The following is a 21,159-nucleotide window of genomic DNA, read 5'->3' on the forward strand; positions in this document are numbered from 1 at the left end:
ATCAATTGAGTCTATGCACCTAATTTGTGGAATAAAAAGAGAAATTGATCATCAATCGAGTCTATGCACCTCATTTGTGGAATAAAAAGAGAAACTCCATTTATCTGCATATCAAATTGTAATTCAAGAACAGACCAGGATTTCAGATTCAAACAAATATTCACACTTGTAACTTCAGACTGAATAAACAAAGGCAGTGATGGCGGGAAGAGACAATGAGAGCCAATTCATACCACTAAAGAAGAGTTTTGTTTTTTTTTGGAATTAAAAATGTCTAAATCCCAGCAGTAAAATATCCATGACATCCCCAAAAAAAAAAAGTTGTCCTTCATTGTCTTGTGTTCTTCTTCTGTTGAAAATAAACATTCATAAGCACAAGTAGTGTCATCAGGGCAGCGATACTTTGCCCCGCCGTGGACGCAGTCGCGTTTTAAAGAAGATGTACATAACGATGAGACACATGGACGACATGAAATAGAGGATGACGCACAAACTGACATCCGCTTTGGAAAAGCCGATGCTTAGCATGGACATCCAGCGGGTTCCGCGGCCCGAGCCGGCGCCGTCGGGTACTCCGTGCTCGTCGGAAGCCACGTTCCGTTCCATGAGCACCACGCCGAGCTTGGAGTCTCGTTCTTCCCGGTTCCTCTGCAAGGCACGCCGCTTGACCCGGCTGGACGTGGCCACTTGCACGGATTTGGCTTTGTAGCTACGGTTGGCGGCCGAGTCCAAGTCCACAATGTCTTCCCGCACTTCTCGGGGCTTCATCCCCACAATGCTCGGCCTCCGTATCTGTCGTCCATCGTCGTCGGGCACGATGGGTTTGGCAGCTTCGTCGTCTTCCTCTTCCTCCTCCTCTTCCTCGCCCTCCTCAAGAGCAGGATTAGGTGCGTTGGCCTTCTCCAAGGCTTCCCTTGCGATTCGCTTCTGAGCCTCTATTTGTAGCATGCGGAGACGTTTTTCTTCCTGCTTGGCCAGAACTACACTTTCGTCTTCTAGGTAGTCTGAGGGTGGGGGTGGGTTAAGAAAAGATAAAACAAGTTACTCTGAGTAAGTAGGGAAGCTACAGGTGTCAAACACAAGGTCAGATCCTGCCTGCCTAATTTGAGAAAAGGTCAAAAAGTACAGAAATCTAAAAAATATCAGGCTTTCTTTCCTAATAAATAAACAAAAACTGTGGTTTTCTGTCTCTATGTGCCCTGTGATTGGCGAGCCACCAATTTAGGGAGTTCCCCGTCTTGGGATAGGCTCCAGCACCCCCCCTGCGTCTTTCAGTCAAAATAGATTAGCCGTCTACGACCCTGTACCACAGTCAATGAGTTAAAGTTGTATTTCAATCAACCACTATTACTACAACTGTAGTCATCCTCTTTTGTTTCTTTTTTTTTTAAAGAATTCTTTAAAAACATGGACACAAACAGACAGACTTAAATGCCAGCATATTTCAATGTGGAATATTAACTTGATACAGCTGACCATCATGACCCATAAATATGAGTTACAACTAAATTGAGTTACGAGGTACTACTGTATTTTGAAACTTTCAATTTTGAGCACATTACCACTCGCAAACTCAAAATACAAACAGCCTTCTTGTTCATAAGTAGGGTGGCTACATTCCATGAAGACAACAATCTTTTTTACACACCTGTGAGGATGTTTTCAGCTGAGTAGTAGTTCTGGAGGAAGAGCAGAACCTGATTATTATTCCACTTGTGCTCTCCGTTCTCCTTCACCGTGTGGCAGTCGGCACACAAGTCAGGTGGAGGCCACTGGATCTTTGGAAATCTGGGGTCTTCACTTAAAGCCCCTGAAAAGAAAAGAAAACAACAAAAAAATAGCCATTATTTATCATGTTTAACGTTTCTTATGATTTAAAAAAAAAGGCAGCAAGCACAAGGTCATGGCGAGTGTTTGCACGCTTTGATTTGAGGACACGAGTGCTTTGAGGACTGGATGCAATCTGTGTTGAAGCCATTTCATCTTGTCACAGCTACCATAAATCTTTAGGCCTATATGCATACGTGCATGTAGGTCTTTTAAGAGTGTGTATGTAAATCACCTGTCTGTGTCTGTGTGCATGTAATCTACCGATTGATATTGGTGAGTGTGTGCATGTGTGTGTGTGTGTGTCTAGGAATGATCAATGGGCTTCGGGGATGTCCCTATGGGAGGAGTGCTGAGATAATAGATGTGACCAAAGTGGACAGCTTCCCCACTCCCACCCACCCACACGCGCGCTAGCTTGTGAGGCAGCAGACCTCACTAGAGCAGAGCGGACCACCTGTCTGGTGGTCCTTCCGCAGCCCTTTGAAAGTGAAGTCCAATCATTAAATTGAACATGAGAGGAAGACAAGCTTCAGACGGCTGTATGCAACTAATGAATTAAAACAAAAAAAATATCTTCTTTCAGCACCTTTTTTAAAATTTGACCCTGACAGCAAAACTGATATTCATACTTGTATTTTCATAAACAATTTGGTTGGAAAACAGAGGTAGGGTGCGATCTTACGGACCTAACTGGAATATATGTACTATAATACATTTGTCCAAATGTGCTTGTATCAGATTAAAATTATTATTATTATTTTACCTCCACCATCCACATGCTGTTTGTTTTTTTAAGGCCATAGTAATCTGAAAAATTCATGTTAACAGATACCTCCATTTTACTATTGTAAATATAACCTATGTTTGTTGATAAAAAAAAATCCCACCCAAAACTGCATCTTTTATACATATTTTTTCTCTTCATTGTTGTATTTTTTTGGCTGGTGTGACTTCTAGACCCCCCCCCCCCCCCTCCCTCTCCCAAAAATACAATACTCGCCACTATATAAAAATGAATGAAATCCCTAACTTGAACACACCAAACCGACACCCATTATACAAAGTCTAGCAATAAACTGTACATTGTCACCTTCCCGCCTTCCCCTCTGCTGCTCCGTGTGAATCTCAATCACACGCACGTGCGTAAGGACTCTGCATAAACGCTGCTTTACATAAAAGAAACATTCATTCTCTCTGTCCTGGACATGTTGCAGCCTGAGGTGTGTGTGTGTGCTAGAAGTGTGTGTTTTACGCATTTCAGCAGGTGGACGAGAGGGCACATACATGCATGCACGCTTCCCTCATTCTAATCAGTTTGTGGCCAGGGTGACATTAGCCATAGCGGCCATATTGAGATTGCTACCGTGTTAAGGATGTCATCAGTACTCACGTTTCCATATTCATCAGGTGTAAATACCTTTTGTGTGTGTGTTGAAAGTGAATGAACAGGTTTCAGAGCCTTTTTAATGGCGAGAGGTGTCCAATCATTTTTGATTGGGAGGGGACAGAGGTGAATGATGGCAGAAAAAAAATTGTGTGGAGCCTTTTGGCCTTTCTTGACAAATTGCAAAACAAAAACTATACTAGTAAATAAAATATGATGACTTTGCAAATAATTTCGCTTTCAAACCAAGTTAAGATAGGTAATTTCACAAGAGATGTGTAAGACAAAACAACGAAACAAAATTCCCAAAGCACTTATGTGAAATTATCCACTTATTTTTAATCCAATATTTGGTTTTATTTAATCTTTTTGATGTTTTAATTTATTTAAATCCATTTTTTTAATTAAATAAGTGCCTATTGGCAAATGTGAGCAAGAGACCAGAGAAAAAATGGTTGCCGTTTTAGAGACTATGGCAGATATGTCCAAAGTCCGGCCCGCGGGCCAATTAAGGCCCGTGGACAATTTTTTACCGGCCCGTGGCCTCTATCATGAAATCAATAATACGCGGCCCGCCAGCACTGTTGACCACAGTATAAAATACATGAGTTCATTATTTTTTTTGTGATGGTCAAAATCACAGTTTGAATATGCAGTGATCATTGTTTTGTTTTCAGCACTGTTCCTACAGTGAGCATATAATAGTGAATATGTGATGTTTCACATGAACTTAGATATCCTTGATAGTTTTCTTAATTTTTTTGTGGTTTGTGATTTCGGTAAAAACCTAAATGTAAAAAAAAATGTAAAAGTAAAAGTATGCCATTTGTAATTAAAAAAAATCCCAAAAGGTTAATTTGTATTTAATGTTAATGGTTCAAAGAATGTCAGGCTAAATAGTCGGCCCGCACACATTTTCACCTTACAAAATCTGGCCCTCTTTGCAAAAAGTTTGGACACCCCTGGACTATGGTGAATTGAGGATAATTTTAAGAATGCCTTTGTACAGATAAATATCACCTAAAGGATGTCATTTTAAATAAGAAGAATATTTCACTTCTTTCTTTTAAATAGCCTGTTGAAAAATTTAATTTATAATGAACAAAGTATACTTCTTCCATTACTCTTGATGTTATTGGATTGTTAAAAAGCTACTGGTTTTTGTGCCACCCTGTAATATAGATGGATATCAAAAGGGAAGTTTGAAACCCCTGTTTGAATTCAATGCAATAAAAACATTCAATTAAAATAAAACAATTTGTGCATGAAGATCTTAAATGATTACTCACAAAAAAAAAGAAATAATGTTTCCCATTAATTTGACCATGAATGATCAATCCTGGTGGGCCGATATTAGAAATGAATCTCCCGCTCAGCCTGTTGACAAGCAGCAACAAGACCGAGGCACCGTCGCGTCTCTCAATGCGGCCCGCACTGAGCGGCATCACTGGGCCCTGGGGCCTCTTTGTTGCCAGCTAAATGAATTGTTCAGCCGCTTTACAGATCGCTCCTCTTTCACGCATGGGCGCCCCCTGAAAGGCGCTGTGCGGCCGCCAAGGCGGAGGAGGAGGAGGGGTCGCGTGCCTTAAAGAGAGCGGAATGTGCGCTGTCACTCACCGCAGGGAAAAACCTCAGACCATTGCATCTTTGCCGCCTCCCTTTTCCTTTTGATTCACCGTTCTGATCCCCAGCGGTAACAAGTTACTCTTCTACTAAGGCAAAGTGTCATGCTGTTTGCCACCTGCTGTCCCACAATGCCTTGGGAATTGCTGTGTATGTACGTGTGTAGGGAAGAGAGAGGTGGCTCCTGGGGGAGCCATCCTGCCGAGGTGCTGCGCTATCACTTGTCAAGCGGAGGTTATGAGTCTCAGGGGGGGACGAAGGGGGTCTACTCGAGACACAGAAAAAAAAAAAAGAGGAAAGACGGATTGAAGCGGTGAGCAGAGCTCTGGGTGTGGGGTAGGAGTGAAGGGGTGTGGGGGGGTTCTGAATAGTGTTTAAGTGTCTGGGGAGTAGACACACGCAGAGGCGGGTGTCCCATTGGCCCACGCTGTTCGGGACACAAGCTGTCCCGGTGATAGAAGAGGGGGGCGGTCTGCACAAACAAAAGATAGTCATTTAACAAAGTGGGCTGTTAATGACAGCGCCGGGTCTAATAAAATCAGAGGGGACAAAGACGGGGGAGGAGGTTTTTCGCTCTTCCACCAGTAATATACTTTAGTCGTACAGTCAAACAGTGCAGAGTGTTTACAGTGCACTTGACTGAATGGATGCTGACATAAATGTGGATTTTACCCAGTCGGAGTTGGGGAAGCTCAGTCTGTTTGATTGGGAGGTAAAATTGGCAATAGGTGGAGTAAAAGTTCAAATGATAGTTATAGAAAGGCAGAAGTTACAACTGAAATTTGTAAAGACGACAAGGTTAAAATACTCAATGTTGTTGAGAAAATTCTTCATTCAACTTTCTTTGTCATTAGAACTTCGGTGTCGGTAGTTTGAACTCAACATTCGATAAATATTCAGTAAATATGTCATTTTTCTCTTACGACTAAGAATGATATTTCCATTTGAAACTTTTTACATAATTTGAAGGTAAATTGGAATAGTAATACGTACTCAGGAATAGTTACCAGAATTGAAGCATTTGAGTTGCCTACCTAAACTATTTACTTTGCATGCCTAACACAAAGTTTGATTTTTCAAAATGATTTCATATGGGGAAGCACTCTGTGAAATCAACATAGTGACTTTCCACAAGTCAAGTTCCTCAAAAACCGGAGTAAGCAACAGAGTTTTAACGAGAGTGTGAGAGTGAAGAGGGGCGGGGCAAAATAAATCAGGATGAGAGTCAAATGAGAAAACGGCCAAGCGATAGTGAACATGTATGAAGAGGATAGGAAGGTAAGACTGGAGGGGAAAATGGGTAGTACAGACACTTATGATATACCAAAGAATGGAGGGGGTTGGTCTAAGACAAATCACCAGCTGGTGTCTGATCTGAGGATCGGTCCTTCTACCACCCAGCGCCGTCTCTAGTCGTATTAACACGACCCACTGAGCGTGTGAGGAGGACGACGCCCAAATCTTTCCCACAAACTTGTTGCGGTAAACATGAAGGTCTGTGGAGGAGCCAAAGCTGCTCAACTAACCTGCTATTCTGTTGTTGACTCGATTGTGTCGGGACCAAAGCCACAGGATGGAGTCCTTGAAGGTTGTGGCCTCTGCCAGGCTCTGCTTGGCCATGGTCTCAAAGTGCTCAGCGCATGGTCTGCAGCCAAAGAAATTGCTAATGTAGCCAGTCATCGCGTTCAGCACCTCTTTGTGATCTAGAAAGGACATTGGTTCTTGGTTAATATAACGCACATAATACAAATTTGGTTTATAGTATAGAATTGTGCGACAAAAACAACTTTGGATTTATTGTACATCAGTTCTAGCATCCATTTTCTCTAACTAGAGATTCTTGTATTCCCACGCTAAAGTGGGCCAGGAGTCACTGAGAGCTGGGTTACCCTATATTGAGATGAATAATCTCGATCCAATCTGCAGATTAAACAAAGTTAACCCTCTGTGTGAATGACAGCCAGGTTATTATCTCAAGAGCTTCACATATTTTTCCGGCAGAAATGTGCTTTTGTTGTTGGTTTAGCCTCCCCTGTTGGTTGATAAACCGAACAGACCGTGTTTGTGTGTGTGTGTGTCAGGACAATGGAAGGACCGGCCACACCTGGAATACTGCATTCACTGTGTTCATTCATGCAGAAAGTTTATGTCCTGATCAGGGGTACTACTGTACTGTACAACCTGTGAGATGGCCGGCCTGTGGGGTACCAACCATATGGACGCCCCTTTTCGGCCAGTCCATCTGGGGGTCATGTGATGGTCCATAAACCGGGGGGGATTAACCCCCGCCGCATGTGTGCGTATATATGTGTATGGAGGAAAGAGAGATTAGCATCCCCGCTAGAAGTGGACCCTCCATTCATCTGCCTTGTTTTATTCACCGCTCATATTGCGCTAATCTAAAATAATCTGCTTTCACACAGTCACAATTAGGTTCAATGCAGCTGCAACTACAAATTTGTGGGGGGGTAAGGGGACATAAATGATGAGTCCAACTGGTACTAAGAGTTATACGCTTGAAAGCATTTGTGTGTGCGCTTTCAAAACAGGTCATTGTAAAAAGAGGCTAATTATTGGATTTACATACAATATTCCGAAACAACCAGAACTGAACTCTAAATGGCCTTTAGTAAGAACAAGCAAATAAAAACGTTGCCCACCTGAGCCGCCAAACTGCTTAGCCTGGATAGTGAGCACGTGGAAAAGAGTCCACATGCCACAAGGGTAACGTCTGAGGTGAGGTTGTGACCCCTGACAACTCACCCACCTCACCCCCTCGGGCAAAGCGGCGTCTGGAGCCTGTGAGGGAAGGAAAAAAAACACCACAAGAGGAATTCCAAGTGAAGTAAAACTGCCGTTTTGCTTTTCCGTTATCGCATCTCCAAAGCAACTTAATGAAAGCTGCTCTGTGTAGTTTTCTTGATCAATGAGAAGTCAATCTCAGGTTAATGGCTCAGCCCCCGCGCTAATGAACGCAGGCAGTCCGGATATCTAACCACGGGCCGCCACTGAATACGACAACATATTCCCTCTGACACAAAGTCGTTTCTCTCACCGCCTTCAATTGCCTTCTCGGCAATGATTGACAGGGTTACTCACATGTCAATAGTAAAGATTTTGGGCGGGCACAAAGTCCATTTCCTCACAAGTGAAGTCAATTCATACCTTCTCATCGATTCATTGATCCATTGATTGGGCTTGCTAAAAGCTAATGATCCAAGTAAGTGACTCTTTCAATTAGCGAGGGGGGTGTAAACTGGAGGATAGCCCTAGACAAAACCCTCTACATATTGAAAAGTCAAATTAGAATTGTAAGATAGTCCCACTGCATTGACATCTACAATCACAATAATACATAGCATTAGACATCCAATGGGTAGGAAAGGAAAGACCATTTAATTCCAAACTGACCTGTACAGAGTTTTCCAGGATCTCATTGAATGCTTGATATGAAACTTGGTCACCCGTTTGGTTGTCTAACCATAAACTGAGGGACTTCAACAGGTTCATCAGTATGGGGCGGCCTGGGAAGTACTGCAAAAGACAGAAGACAGTATGTCATAGTAAGTTCTTTTCAATAAATGACTGGGCATTTGCTAAATTTGCCCATTGTTTATTTATTCTAAGATAGGCAGGGTCAAGAGGGCTTCGAGTAAATGGGGAGGTGACATTGACAAGACTCTGAGCCACCTCCTCTGACATATGAGTGTCAGTTTCAAGATTTATACAGCAAAGTGCACAAAATACTGAAAAAAAACATGACCTTGAATTGCCTTTTGTAAATTCACAACATTTCACATGAAATGGAATGCACTCACAGTAAATGTTATCAAAATGTCAAGAATGTTCAAATATCTCAACAAAGTAGACAGATTTTTTTTATCAATGAGAAATTTTGTTAGAGGTACAAAAATAGGGACAGCAATGGAATTATTCTTGCTTAATGAATTGAACATAAATAAAAGTATGTATTCTCAGAAAGTGGCAGTCCGATATGGTGGGCAGGCGGCAGACAATTTATCAATGCCAATGAAATGCGAGTATGTCAGATTGCCTGTCCTTCTTTGTGATGTCACTAATAGCCATTATCACATGAAATTGTGCCCCAGTCTATCAGTCTATGTATATCTGTGTGGTTCTAACTAGAGTCACCAAATAGCAACACCTGCGAGCAATGTCATTTTTTTTATTTTTCTCCAATTCAAATGAATTTGATGTCTTTCATGGTCAATTATTATTACCAATGTTGCCAATGACTTCAAACTGGAAATGTCTTCGATTAAGAATAAATGAACAATGAAACTTGAAGTCACAAGATTGACTAATTCTGTAGTATAAATAACAAAGTGCTACCTACCCTATGCTACACCATCTGAATTAGAATCCTCAACTCCCTCATCTTTCCAGAGCAATACTGATGCACACAAATTGCACTGAATCAGCAATGTAATCACTTGATTAATAGTTGCCAAAAAATCCCTGACAATGTTGTTCCCAACATTTATGAGCAGCGCTTGAGTTATGGTGCTTGTGTTTTTAAATCCCAGCACCTTCTGGAAGAATATTTCATGTGCTACCAACCACCACCAAACAATCCTATTAGGAGGGGCCAGTCCTTCCAAATAAAGTGTGTTTAGGTCTTTTTATACCATCGCTACCATGGGGACACCCTGTGAAGGAAACTTGATATCGTAACTAGCAAAAATGAGAACACGGCGAGGAGGAAATGCAACTGATGGACGTCTGAGAACAGCGATGACAGACTAAATGCAAAATGCCCGTGCGTCTTTGCATTTAAGACATGAACAAAAGACTGACTTTAGACTAAAACCGTCTGCCAAAAGTGCTTGCTGTCCTCACAATTAACCTTGACATAGTTTACAGTATGGAGCTCACAAATAAACACTTTACAAGCTTTTCAATAGAATGTATCCATGGTTCCAAGTCCAGGTATTTTTAAATCCGAGTTACTAGCGGGATAGCTTGCCAACAGCAAAAACAGATCCAGCTACGAGTCTCAGAGGAGATTTCGAAAACGTCATCCAAAAATGTACTCCTTTTTATTTGTCGCTGCCATCTGTTCACCTAAGTGCACCTGCATATGGCGACAATCTCATGCTTCAATTCATCACGCTTTAACAGGAGCTGGAAGTCACACCACTTAACTTAACCCTCGCAGGCTGCTTAAGGTGCTGCATTTTGTCCTTGTTGACAGTTTTATACGTACGAAACAAATTCAAGATATTGGAATGTTTGGGAGGGCGCCCAAGTTCCGAACGGCAGCAAAAAAAAAAGAACGAAACGTTGTAAATCTCTGTTAAGTCAATATTTTCTAATAGATGCTGTTTTGTCCAACAAAAAAAAAATCGTATAAACCACATCACTATGCACTAAAGCAGGGGTTGGGAACCTTTTTGACAAAAAGAGCCATATACAATTCATATTTTCAAACATTATTCCTTGAGAGCCATACTCAGAATTTAAAAGAAAAAAAAATACATGAAAATGTGAGCATTTATTATTCATTTCACCACTTTAAAAGTTAAAAAAAAGTCTGAATTCTTTTAAGAACATTATTTCACTGTTGCTAATCAATGAGTATCAACGAGAGAATGCACGCAGAAGAGCCTAATGAAGAAAAAATATGATTTGAAAAAGCGAAGAGCCATATACACCCATCAAAACAGCCACCTATGGCTCCCGAGCCATAGGTTCCCTACCCCTGCACTAAAGGCTCTTGTCGGGGTGTCTTGAGGGACAAACAAAGGGATCTTGTGGTCCCCGTATCAGCTACTGGGAAAGTGACCTAATGGGTTTAGGTGTGGATGGGACGTCTGAATAACAGGCAGTCAGAAAAGCTCATTAAACAGTCATATGAATTTAAGCAGAAGAGAAGAGGCAGGTGTTTGCCAGTAATGGGCTTAGCAAAGCATCACCAAAGCAACATTATTCATGTCTCTGTTTTGGGGGTGATTGCATCAGAAGCTCTCAGTGTTCCAATGGGACATGCTGCTGACCCCTTAGGGCCATTTGTGATTTACTCATCACTGATAGGGTACAAAAAGGTGGTGGATTTAGGGGGAAATTGTACAAATGTACAAATTCCAGTCAAATGTTCACATATCCTTTCAAAGTTGAAGATCAAAGTCCATGCCATAATCAATTGTCCGACTTCAAATTTAGATGAAAAGATGGTCAGGCTATTTTTTGTTGATCTAGGAGGGGGGGGGGGGTTCATTTTTGGTGTGTGTCTTTGTGGGATTTTTTATTTTTTTAAATGGGTGATGAATGGGTCATATGAATGAGGCCTTTGGAAATTGAGGTTTGTATCAGATTTTGTGTGAATTAGTCATTTTTTAAGTGCTAGTATATATAAACATTTAGATTTTTTTTATGTCAAAAAATACATTTGAGAGTTTTTAGATCCTAGCTTCTTTTTTGTACCACTAAGAGATTTTATCCTCTAACAAAACAAAATATTGTCAGATTTGTATTCCTTTGTCTGCACACATTTCTGATCTTCGAGAAAAACAGTTTGGACATTTTCCACTCTACTTTGAGGCTTTTTCAGGATTTCAATAAAAGCGCATCATTTCGATGTTTGGACTGGGACAGAAGCTTGTTTCAGATCCCCGGCCTCCCTTTATTTGTTGCCCCTGCGGGCTTCTTTCAAGAAAAACAAGTTGGTGGTGTAATCCCTAAAAACCTCCCTCTAATGCTCTCATGCATCCCAAGATCCACTTTTTTTTTTTAATCCACATATACATGTAGAAAGGATTCATAAATCCGGCTTCAGTCCGACAAGACAGTAAATCTGGTCAAATATTATTATTAGTGTGTACGAATGGGAAGATCAAGCTAATGTGAACATGCTTAGATGAAAATGAAATAAAAGGTTTGATGATGAGAGACAAATGTTTCATAGAATCCTTGGAAAAAGACAGATTAATACAAAAGAGTAACAAATCTAGACAGTCTTTACTATAGGATAATAATACAGTAATCTGTACTAACAGAAAAACATCAATCCCCCAAAAACAACATTTCCTGATTTGTTTCCCCTTTTGACACACACAAACGTGATTTGTTATTATCTTTTCTTTTTTGAAGCTTTGTTTACCATATAGATTTACTTGCAGTCATAATTTCTGGCCCCTAAAAATCTTCTTTAGGGAATTTAAGTATATGTTTTAGACCTTCGGGATTAAATGTTTAGATGATCGTTTTTTTTTCCTTTTTATTAGGGAAGCCAGCGTAAAAAAATGAGAGTAACTGAAAAAAGAACAAAAAAAAACATTATGACAAGTAGAATTAAAAAAAAAAAAAAGACTACACTAATAGTATGTTATAGATATATTGTATGTATGGATAAAACATTAAAAACTAAATTAATACAATTAAAATGAATAACAAAAAATACACTCTGGATATCCTATTTTTTATCAAATCAATTTCTTTATATTAAACTTATTATCTGCCATTGACAATGATCAACGTTTAATTCATACAAACTGGGAGGACAGACTGCAAATGCCCAATCGATTTTGAATGGGAGAGGCTGGCAGCCAATGATCTTGCGGCATCAACAGCAACCAATAAATGCCTTATAAAACATTTAACAAAAGAACAAAAATAAAGTGGCTCAAATCAGAACGTCAGTCACCAGCTTGCGATGATGAGAACCATGAGTCACTTTTAATCTAATCACATGACTCACACAAAAAAGGCCCGGTGTCACATTTTGTACATAACGATTCATTCATCTGAGCGGACATTCCTTCACCAACAAATGCCACCTCAATGAAAACAAAAATACACGGCCTTTACTTAAGGAGTCAATTAATTAAATTTACACCACGTCCATGTGGAAGCTGCCAGTAATGCATTTGCCTCCCAGTTTCTTGAGCCTGATCAGAACCAGCACCCCGCTTGCCTTCCATTAACTGCGCCTAACAAGCTAACTGGATAAATGGATTGTCTTTGTCGTGAGAGCGCTCAGTCAAACGTCAACAAGAGCCCTCACAAGTGGCGACCGTGACAGACGGCTTAGCCTCACAAAGCCCTGACCGGCGGCTGGGCCGCACTGTTTGGGGAGGGGGTTGGCGGGCTAAAAATACCACTGGGACTGGCTGCTATTGACTAAACAAACGGGAGCTAATGGGAGGCCACGACGCGTGGCCCGAGCAGCCGGTCGCACGCACGCAGGGCGGCTCGCGGCAGCTCGCGGCAGCTTGCTACAACAAGGCCTCCCTGGAGAGGGGAAAATATTATCAGGGAGATTGGTGGCAGTGAGATAGCCCCCGGTGCGTGGCCAATAGGGGCGAGGGTAGCGGGTCAGATCTCATCAACACAACACGTTTGAATGGCCGGCTGTCATTTTTCGAGGAGGGAAGAAGAGTGTTGTGGGCAGAGTGGGAAAAGCAAAAAGGGGAAGAAGATTAAAAATATATATATATATTTATATATGGACTACTACAAGCAAAATATTTGTGGGCAGTTGGAGGAGTTGTAGACATGGCATTGGGGTATACTAGAGGTTTTCATACTAATGAGACCACATCAATGCAAAGCATGTGGGCGGCGGCTCGGCTTCAATCCCCCAGGGAGGCAAAAATCAAGAGGGTCAACAATAGCCATGAGAGGCTTTGAGCCTCCTCTTTTCATTCCCTTGATGAAGGTCAAAATATCATTTGTTTTACCATCTATACAAATATTTAAGATCTCACAATATCCCTATTAAGAGATCATCCTAGTTTGGTTACAGAATGATAAACTGTTGTTGCTTAAAATCAGTTTTGGGACAGGCTTGGTAGAGCTGCTTTTGCTGAAAAGCTTTTGGGGTGTATATACGTAAATCGAAACATCTGATGGAGGTGGGTACACGTAAGGGTCAGAATTGGGTGATATTATGATTTGCAATGCATTGTGGAACATTTTCAGTAGCAACCTGTTGGTTCTTATATTAAACTGTGACACCTTTTTAAAACAATATATTGATTTTTAAGGAGGGAATATATTGGGAAGGTCTGAAATTTGATGTTTCGTTTCTGCTGCTCATGCCACTCCAAATTTGGGCTGTTCATTTTCAGTCACACACTGCGTTGTACTGTTTTGAATATTCATTTTAAGTAGTATTTTCTCATGCAGCTCCATAGCGGTCGTTATAGTAACAGTGATCTGTGCTCCAAAAGGTCTAGTTTGTAACATTTTGCCGTCTCATTCTCCATCTAGTGGTGACCTGCTTTAACTACAGTATCAGTATGTATAACGCAGAGATGTTCTATCTAGACAAGCAAACACTCCCTTTTTAATTAAAAAAAAAAACTTTACATGAAAATAAAATAAAAAGCACACTATAATTTGCACCTCATTCATTCTGCCTTTGATAGCGCTAGACGTCCAATCAATTCTGATTGGCCTCTCAGTTCAATTATTGCCAATTATAAAAAAATAATGAATTAGTAATTGAACTTGCCCTACCTTTGCTAACACCGAGATGTACTTCCTGAGAGAAGTTAGCGCCTTTCCTGTGAAGACAGGATGAGCGGCCAGCTCCACCCGCAACGAGTAGTGAAGGGTTGACTCCAAGTCAGCCATGTACACCCTGGATCTGTACGTAGATGAAATACATGTGTTTCAGGACATAGCAAGAGATCTTAAAAGCAAATATTTAGTTACTGGTTCATGCCTGTTGAAAGGTTTCCAGAGCTCTTCTATGGATTTGCTTGAATTGTCTATGGTGGCGAGTACAGATTTCCCTGAACGCGCCACACCTGGAAGCGCCTGAAGGGCGTAGGAGTAGAACGTTCGGGCCTCAATGTTGCTGTAAAACAAGACAAAGAACGTTTTTAAGTCAAGATGTTCTGCTATCAAACAGAATGGCAGTGTTGCAGTCATCCTATTCAAAATAAATAGGACCTCACCCGAAAGTTAACGTCCCAAAAATGCCACCGTACACGTTTGCTAATTATTTTTTTGGGCTTGGTAAGCCACAAATTAATTCTAATCAAAGCAAGGAAAAACACAGCCTGCAGAAAAAAAGGTTAGTCAAAGACAAATATTGTAGTACAATCCAGATTGTAAAGATTACACCCGGCAACATGGAGTTTTTTTCAGTCTTATTTCAATGCAAAAAAAAAAAAAAAACATCTAATATTCGGGCCAAAACGGAAGTTAATATGGTACCCTCCCTCTACCACCATCAACCATGACGTCGAACAAAACCACTTGAAAGAAAGCCCTCATCGAGCCGCTTACCGGCCATAAAGCGTAAAACTCAGAAGGCCCCAGACATTTACAATCAACATATTTGGCAACGCAGAGCGTATTTGCCAAGTAGGAATTGTTAAACAAAATGCATTGCACTATTTTTGTTTTCTAGTCTCGCGTTGTAAAAATGCTTTATGGCCTCTTGCGCTTTTCCTGGCCGTATATTTTACACACTTACTGGAAAACATTTACGGCGGCGGGGCAGATGGTGCCAGGTTAGCGCGCGGCCCGGGAGAGATCATCGATTATGAAGCTAAAGCGCCTCGGCATTACAGCGCTGGCTCGCTCGGCTTCTCCTTTCCTGCATCCTCATTGACTTTCTCCTCTCGTGCGGGATGGAGAGAAGACGGAGCATCGTAAAACTGCAAAGGGATGGCAATAAGGCGAATGGACGCTAAAAAGGAGGCTGGCGTTCCCTCACAGCAGCCCGGGACTCAATTACACCTGCGGGCCTGGTGGGAGTGTTGCGCATGTGGGGGAGAGACGAGCCATTTATCCACTCATCCCCGTGGGCCGGTGTCAGCGTTGGCCGGGGCGGGGTGGGGTACGCATTCACCTGGGAGCCGTACACATTGCATGCATGACGGATGTGCGTGCGCCTTCTCAGACGTGTGCGCACACAAGCGCGTCTCTCCCAGGATCAATCAGACATTCAAGCGATGATGGGATGCCATCTGCCGCTGTGCAGGTGAAGCCAGAAACGCAATGGCATTGTTTTCATGCAAGAAATTAAAAACCTCCCCTCCTCTTGTACAGTGATGGAGATGAGGGGGGTCGAACAGAGGAGGGGGAATAAATACATCGGCAATAAATCATTTCCTCTTTGCATTTGTCAACTAAAAAGAGTCCTCTTTTGCATGCCAAGTTATTGAAAGCGCCAGACAAAGAGGCACAAGCGGCAGATGGATTTGCGAGGTGAGGAACGATGGGCGCCGCTTTATGATGGTGAATAATGGGAGCAATTTTGATGCTCTGATCCCATTAAGGGGCCAGATGTTTAAAAGTAGTCTCATGCATAGGGTTCGGCTAATGAGGATGCAAACTTGTTTTGTGCGGAACAATGTCGAGAGGCGTGGGAATGCACCTGTGTATTGGAGGTGATATACAATATACGTACAGTGTTGCTTTTGGAAGCCTTTTTAGTTTCGCTGGATGGTGAAAACACTTTTTTCTAAATGTGTTAAGTCTTTGTCTGTATTTAGTCAGTGAATATTTTAAAAGTGTGAGACTAAGGGTGCCAAAATTGTATTGTGCGAGGACCGCTTTCATTTTCTTCTCCGGTAAACACAATTATATAAGCGACCTCGGGTTTGATAATCAATGTAGGTGTGTGTTTTCAGGGTCATGAATGTTTGTGGTAAGGATGCCCTCAATCGTATGGCGTCGTTAACAAAATTCTCCATACGATACGTTTTTATTCCACATTTTCCAACTTATAGTTTTTTAAACTATTCTACCTTCTATTCTTCAATTAATTTTGTATTGTAAAATGTTCTCGCCACTTTACTTTCCAATATATAAACTGGATCCATCTTGTAAATGTAAAGGTTAGCCAAAACACTATTTTGCCTATCAGCAACCATTTAAATCCACTGCTAGTCACTTGTTTGCCAATTGTCAATTTATTGGCTTCTGATTATAATGAATGTCGAGTTGCAAAAAGGAAGTTGTGTCTGGAAGGTTGCCACGCATCACATTCCTCGTGTGAAGATTTATGAGCTGAAACAACCGCCTTTACATGACAATCCTTCATAACAATTTTTTTAGCGGTCGCTGTCCGATCGATTAGTGCTGAAAGTGACATCACTCCATAAATTGTGTTTGGGAATGACCTAAAACTGTGATGTGTGACCTTGGCATTTGGATAAATGAGGTTGTAAGCAAAGTGATCTTCCTTCATCAGCATCTTATTATGAAAAAAATCCCAAGATCATTAATTTTGTGAGATTACACCAGAGTTGCTAAAATTAGGTTGCGAGTTTTCATGTTGATTTTAAGGGCCACAAATGTAGAAACAACACAAGTTATGAATTCAAATAGGTAATGACCCACAGGTGGGCTTCTCTACCATCATTCATTCATTCATATAAACTTGTAGGATACTGTTTTCTAGGCCTGGTTAATAAAAAAAAGAATCAAGTTGATCGTTTGTGGCAGCCCTTAAAGTCATAAATATGTGAATATTTCAAGATCCAACGGAAAATGGTGTTGTAGAAATACTCACACTTTTAATCTTGTGTAGTTGCCTCCACGATAATAAAGGTAACAAGAAGGGAATTCAGTCACCCCCAATTTGGCTACAAGGTCATCGTCAGTGCTCAGGACCCTTCTGACCGCAATGTTCTCAAATTGCAGCAAATCCAAAATGACCTGCGGAAGAAGGGAACACTCAGCACTTGAAGAATGTGTGGCAGCCAAAGATTTTTCAATATAGACTGACGACATTGGTGGAGCGACGGTTGCAGGTATGGGTACCTCTCTGCCAACGTAGGAGCTAACATTCTCAAAGATCAGGGCGAGGTGGCGAACGTTGTTAGTCTCCAAGAAGATGTCAATTTCAGCTTGGCTGGAACAAGTTGGATTTTGATCATGAAGAAACATTCTAACATGCTTTCAAACAAAAGTGACTTTATTTTAGCCTCGTATGTGCTTTTTTTTATATCTATCATTAAAAAAACGACTTTTTCTCCGATGTAAAATAGAGGAAGAAGAAATGTGGGTGAGAAATGTTACAAAATGTAAGTTCCAGTTTTTTTCTCTCCAAATCATCAGCATTACAATCTGCCTGTCATGTGGTGTGTAAAAAAAGGCTGCCTGAAGGCTCCAGCAAGATTTTTTAACAAGAATGAGGGTGTCATTTACTACTCTAAATTCTTGTAAATATTGGTATAGTGTCAACAATTAAAGGTTTTTATAACAAGACTAAACATGGACTTAGTTTCCATAACAATGTATATTTAAATGACAAGAGTTGCTGAAGATAATGACACCATTTTGAAAAATTATCTTTTTCAACCAAGTTTACTAAAGAATTTGTAATGGTGTGCTTTTTGTCTACCTGGTGGGCTCAAGTGGGGGGCAGGCTGGAGGCCATGGGTCTTGTTTTTCCATTCGCTCGATGATTTCATGACGGAGAGCTTGCACGTCATGGAAAACACCTGAAGGTCAACGGGGAAAACCAAACATTTGATAATACATTTGTTTTGTGGCAAATCCAAACCAGTCCCAAAGATTAAGATGTTAATATTTAAGCCACAACTGAGAAGTAACCCCATAGTAAGGTTCCTTTTTACATGTGCAGGTGTATCTATAGGCATGATTCGATACCTTTAAAACGCCGTCCAGTGGAATCCGTCCGTCCGTATGCGTGGAAAAACTGTGAGGTGGAACAAAAGTTTAGTTACACTGAAAAGCTGAGGATCAAATGGGCACAGTCCTCACACGGCCATGAGAGAAGCAAAGCGACGTGGTGTAAAGTTTGGTTGGCACACAGCCATCCCCGTCTGCCTGCTTTCATCCAATCCACACTGGCTAAAATGACTTGCAGATGTTTAAGCTTGATTGTGAAGTGGAAAGAAGGAATCCTTTGTTCCAGTCACATTTACTAGCAAACAGCAGGACCCTCTTTCACATTAGCAAATCAAATTATCTATAAAAAAAACAGGTTTGTGACCTTTTACACCAACAAAAGTACTTTTGCAAGTGAAGACAGACAAGTGTGAAGTAAATTAGTGTGTGTGTGTGTGTGTGTGTGTGTGTGTGTGTGTGTGTGTGTGTGTGTGTGTGTGTGTGTGTATGTGACAATTTGGGTGTGCCTTGAGGGTTCCCAAGTATTTGACTGGATTACAAAAGGATTACAGTATCGCGATCACAGTATGGTGAGAAAGGCAATGACATCACAGGAATGTTAGTGTCAGTTCATATTTGCAGCATAACAACAAGGATGGTACGCAAACAATATGTGCACAACTTAAAATTTGACTTGCAATGAATAACTTTACACTTAAGAGCCCAAGCCCCTTAAAAACCTGTAAAATAAAAACACTTAAGTGGCATTTGTGACTTGTAGGGAACATCAAGTACCTTCAATGTTGGATATCCAGTGATGCTATAGTTTGTGCAGACCCTCCTGTTATTGTCATCAGCACAATCAATGGCTGCCAAGTCAATAGCAGGCTTCCACTCTGAAAAAACAGAACATTCCGCAAACAAACAGGATTTTAGCATACACAGTTGCTTGTTGAACAACTATGATGAGTAGGAGCCATTTACAGGATAATACAACACACAGTATAAAACATTCCTAATTAAGATGGTTGTTCTAGGTATAGAAAATACAGAAATTGCAAATTTCTTCAAACATTTAAAAAGTTTAAAACAATGTCACCACTTGCGGGTGCAGCCATTTTGTGATGTCATTAATACCCACATACAGGCAGTACTTTGGCATTAAGTCTCTTTGTTTATTATTTATTTTTGGTTGGGATGGACAAAAACACAAGGTTAATTAAAGTTTTAGAAATTCCTAAAAAGCAGAAACTGTTGGTGAGGAAGATGAGATAAATAATCTAAAAAATAACACAGAATATCTCCTGATATTTACAACGTCCAATACAAGGATCAGGGGGTACTAACTGACAATTTGACAATTAAAAAAAATGATACTTGAGTCAGGAAATCAACCAAAAATATGATCTGCCAAAAACTTTTGTCTTCCTCGCAGACTGAGAATATTTAAGTGCCAAATTTTCATAAATAAATACAAAATACTTAACTGACTGCCTGTTATTGACAGGACATCCTTCACCTAAAAAATAATTGGGCAATGATATCGATAATCTATTTGATGCCAAGTATCGCGATACATTGACACGTCGATCTATTGCCAAACAAATAGTGAACTCATCTTCATATAGTATGGCCTACAGCGAGATCCAATAACATAACACAAAGTTAAAAAATAAAAATACAAGATCTGTTGTTATTTGACCAGTTGCTATGTGTGGTGACTCACCCTTAATGTCTCTCGCCAGGCGTTTATAGACCGGAGAGAAGGCGATGCAATGTCCACACCACGACGCGTAGAACTCAACCACAATAGCCGAGCTCGAGTTGACTAAAACGGACTTGTAATTGTCCAGGGAGATGGCAACAATCTGATCGGACGTCGTGTACAGCCCGGCCTCGGCCGCAGAGGACAGTAGAAGCAGGCAAAATGTCAGCCCAAGCACGGCGACGTGTTGGGGGTACGATCGGGTCCTTTCTTGGCTGGAATGGGACGTGGCACGGTTCGAGTATCGCACCATCTTTCCCGATTGTTGTCACTCGGACGCAGAGTTGACCATCCCTTGGAGAAACTTCTCAACATTGGCGTGAAGCCACGGGACTGACAGCCCGGGCATCCGTTTATTATGAATGCGCTTCTTCCTAAGCCTTTACGGTAATTGACAGAAAATTGATCGGTGGATCTCAAATATCACGCATCAAAGTGGGACGATTTTGATTTCCTTCCGATGTCAAAATGTCCAATCGTAGGTGTCGTTAAATAACTATAAAAGTATGATGAATGAGCACAAAACCGGACAGTCTACCGAGCACTCGCCATTTAGTTTACTCCGGCTAGCGGAAATACGCGCAGAGCCACATAAGGACTTTCAAAATAAGCGTAATCAGCGCTCCTCGTAAAATGCAGATTTTATTTTTATGTGTATAATAATAACGTTGAAACACTGTAATATTGTGTGCAGTACAGTATTCATGTTCTTAAAATAGCACGTTTTACTAAAATAATTCAATTAAAATATATGAAAACGCAAAGTTTGAACATAATTTGTGTCTTATTCTCAATCATATTTTTTTTATTTTACAAAAAATTAAGAAAATTTCATTGCTATTGCAAGTTAGACATTAAACACGTTTAATCCTTGGTGGCTGTCATTGAGTGTTAATTTTTACCTGTCACTGATGGTCTCTTTTGAAAAATAAATAAGAAAAGAATCATAGCAAGTCATGTGAATTATGTCATTATAAATGACTGAGTGATGAAATTATAA

At 40.9% G+C, this 21,159-nt stretch overlaps 1 protein-coding gene across 1 annotated transcript; it reads right to left on the reverse strand.

Moving 5' to 3' along the window:
- Positions 1-99: 99 nt before the first annotated feature.
- qsox1 (quiescin Q6 sulfhydryl oxidase 1) lies at positions 100-20,744 on the reverse strand. The gene is made up of 13 exons (XM_077716830.1): positions 20,121-20,744; positions 19,190-19,290; positions 18,434-18,482; positions 18,165-18,264; positions 17,582-17,672; positions 17,331-17,476; positions 14,526-14,660; positions 14,318-14,447; positions 8,249-8,371; positions 7,498-7,636; positions 6,364-6,540; positions 1,649-1,810; positions 100-1,004 (listed from the first exon to the last, which is right to left on the reverse strand). The coding sequence occupies exons 1-13, from the start codon at positions 20,410-20,412 to the stop codon at positions 388-390; spliced, it is 2,262 nt and encodes a 753-aa protein (XP_077572956.1). The 5' UTR covers positions 20,413-20,744; the 3' UTR covers positions 100-387.
- Positions 20,745-21,159: the final 415 nt, after the last annotated feature.

The sequence above is a fragment of the Stigmatopora nigra genome, chromosome 5, assembly GCF_051989575.1.
Source record: "Stigmatopora nigra isolate UIUO_SnigA chromosome 5, RoL_Snig_1.1, whole genome shotgun sequence".
Classification (NCBI taxonomy): domain Eukaryota; kingdom Metazoa; phylum Chordata; class Actinopteri; order Syngnathiformes; family Syngnathidae; genus Stigmatopora; species Stigmatopora nigra.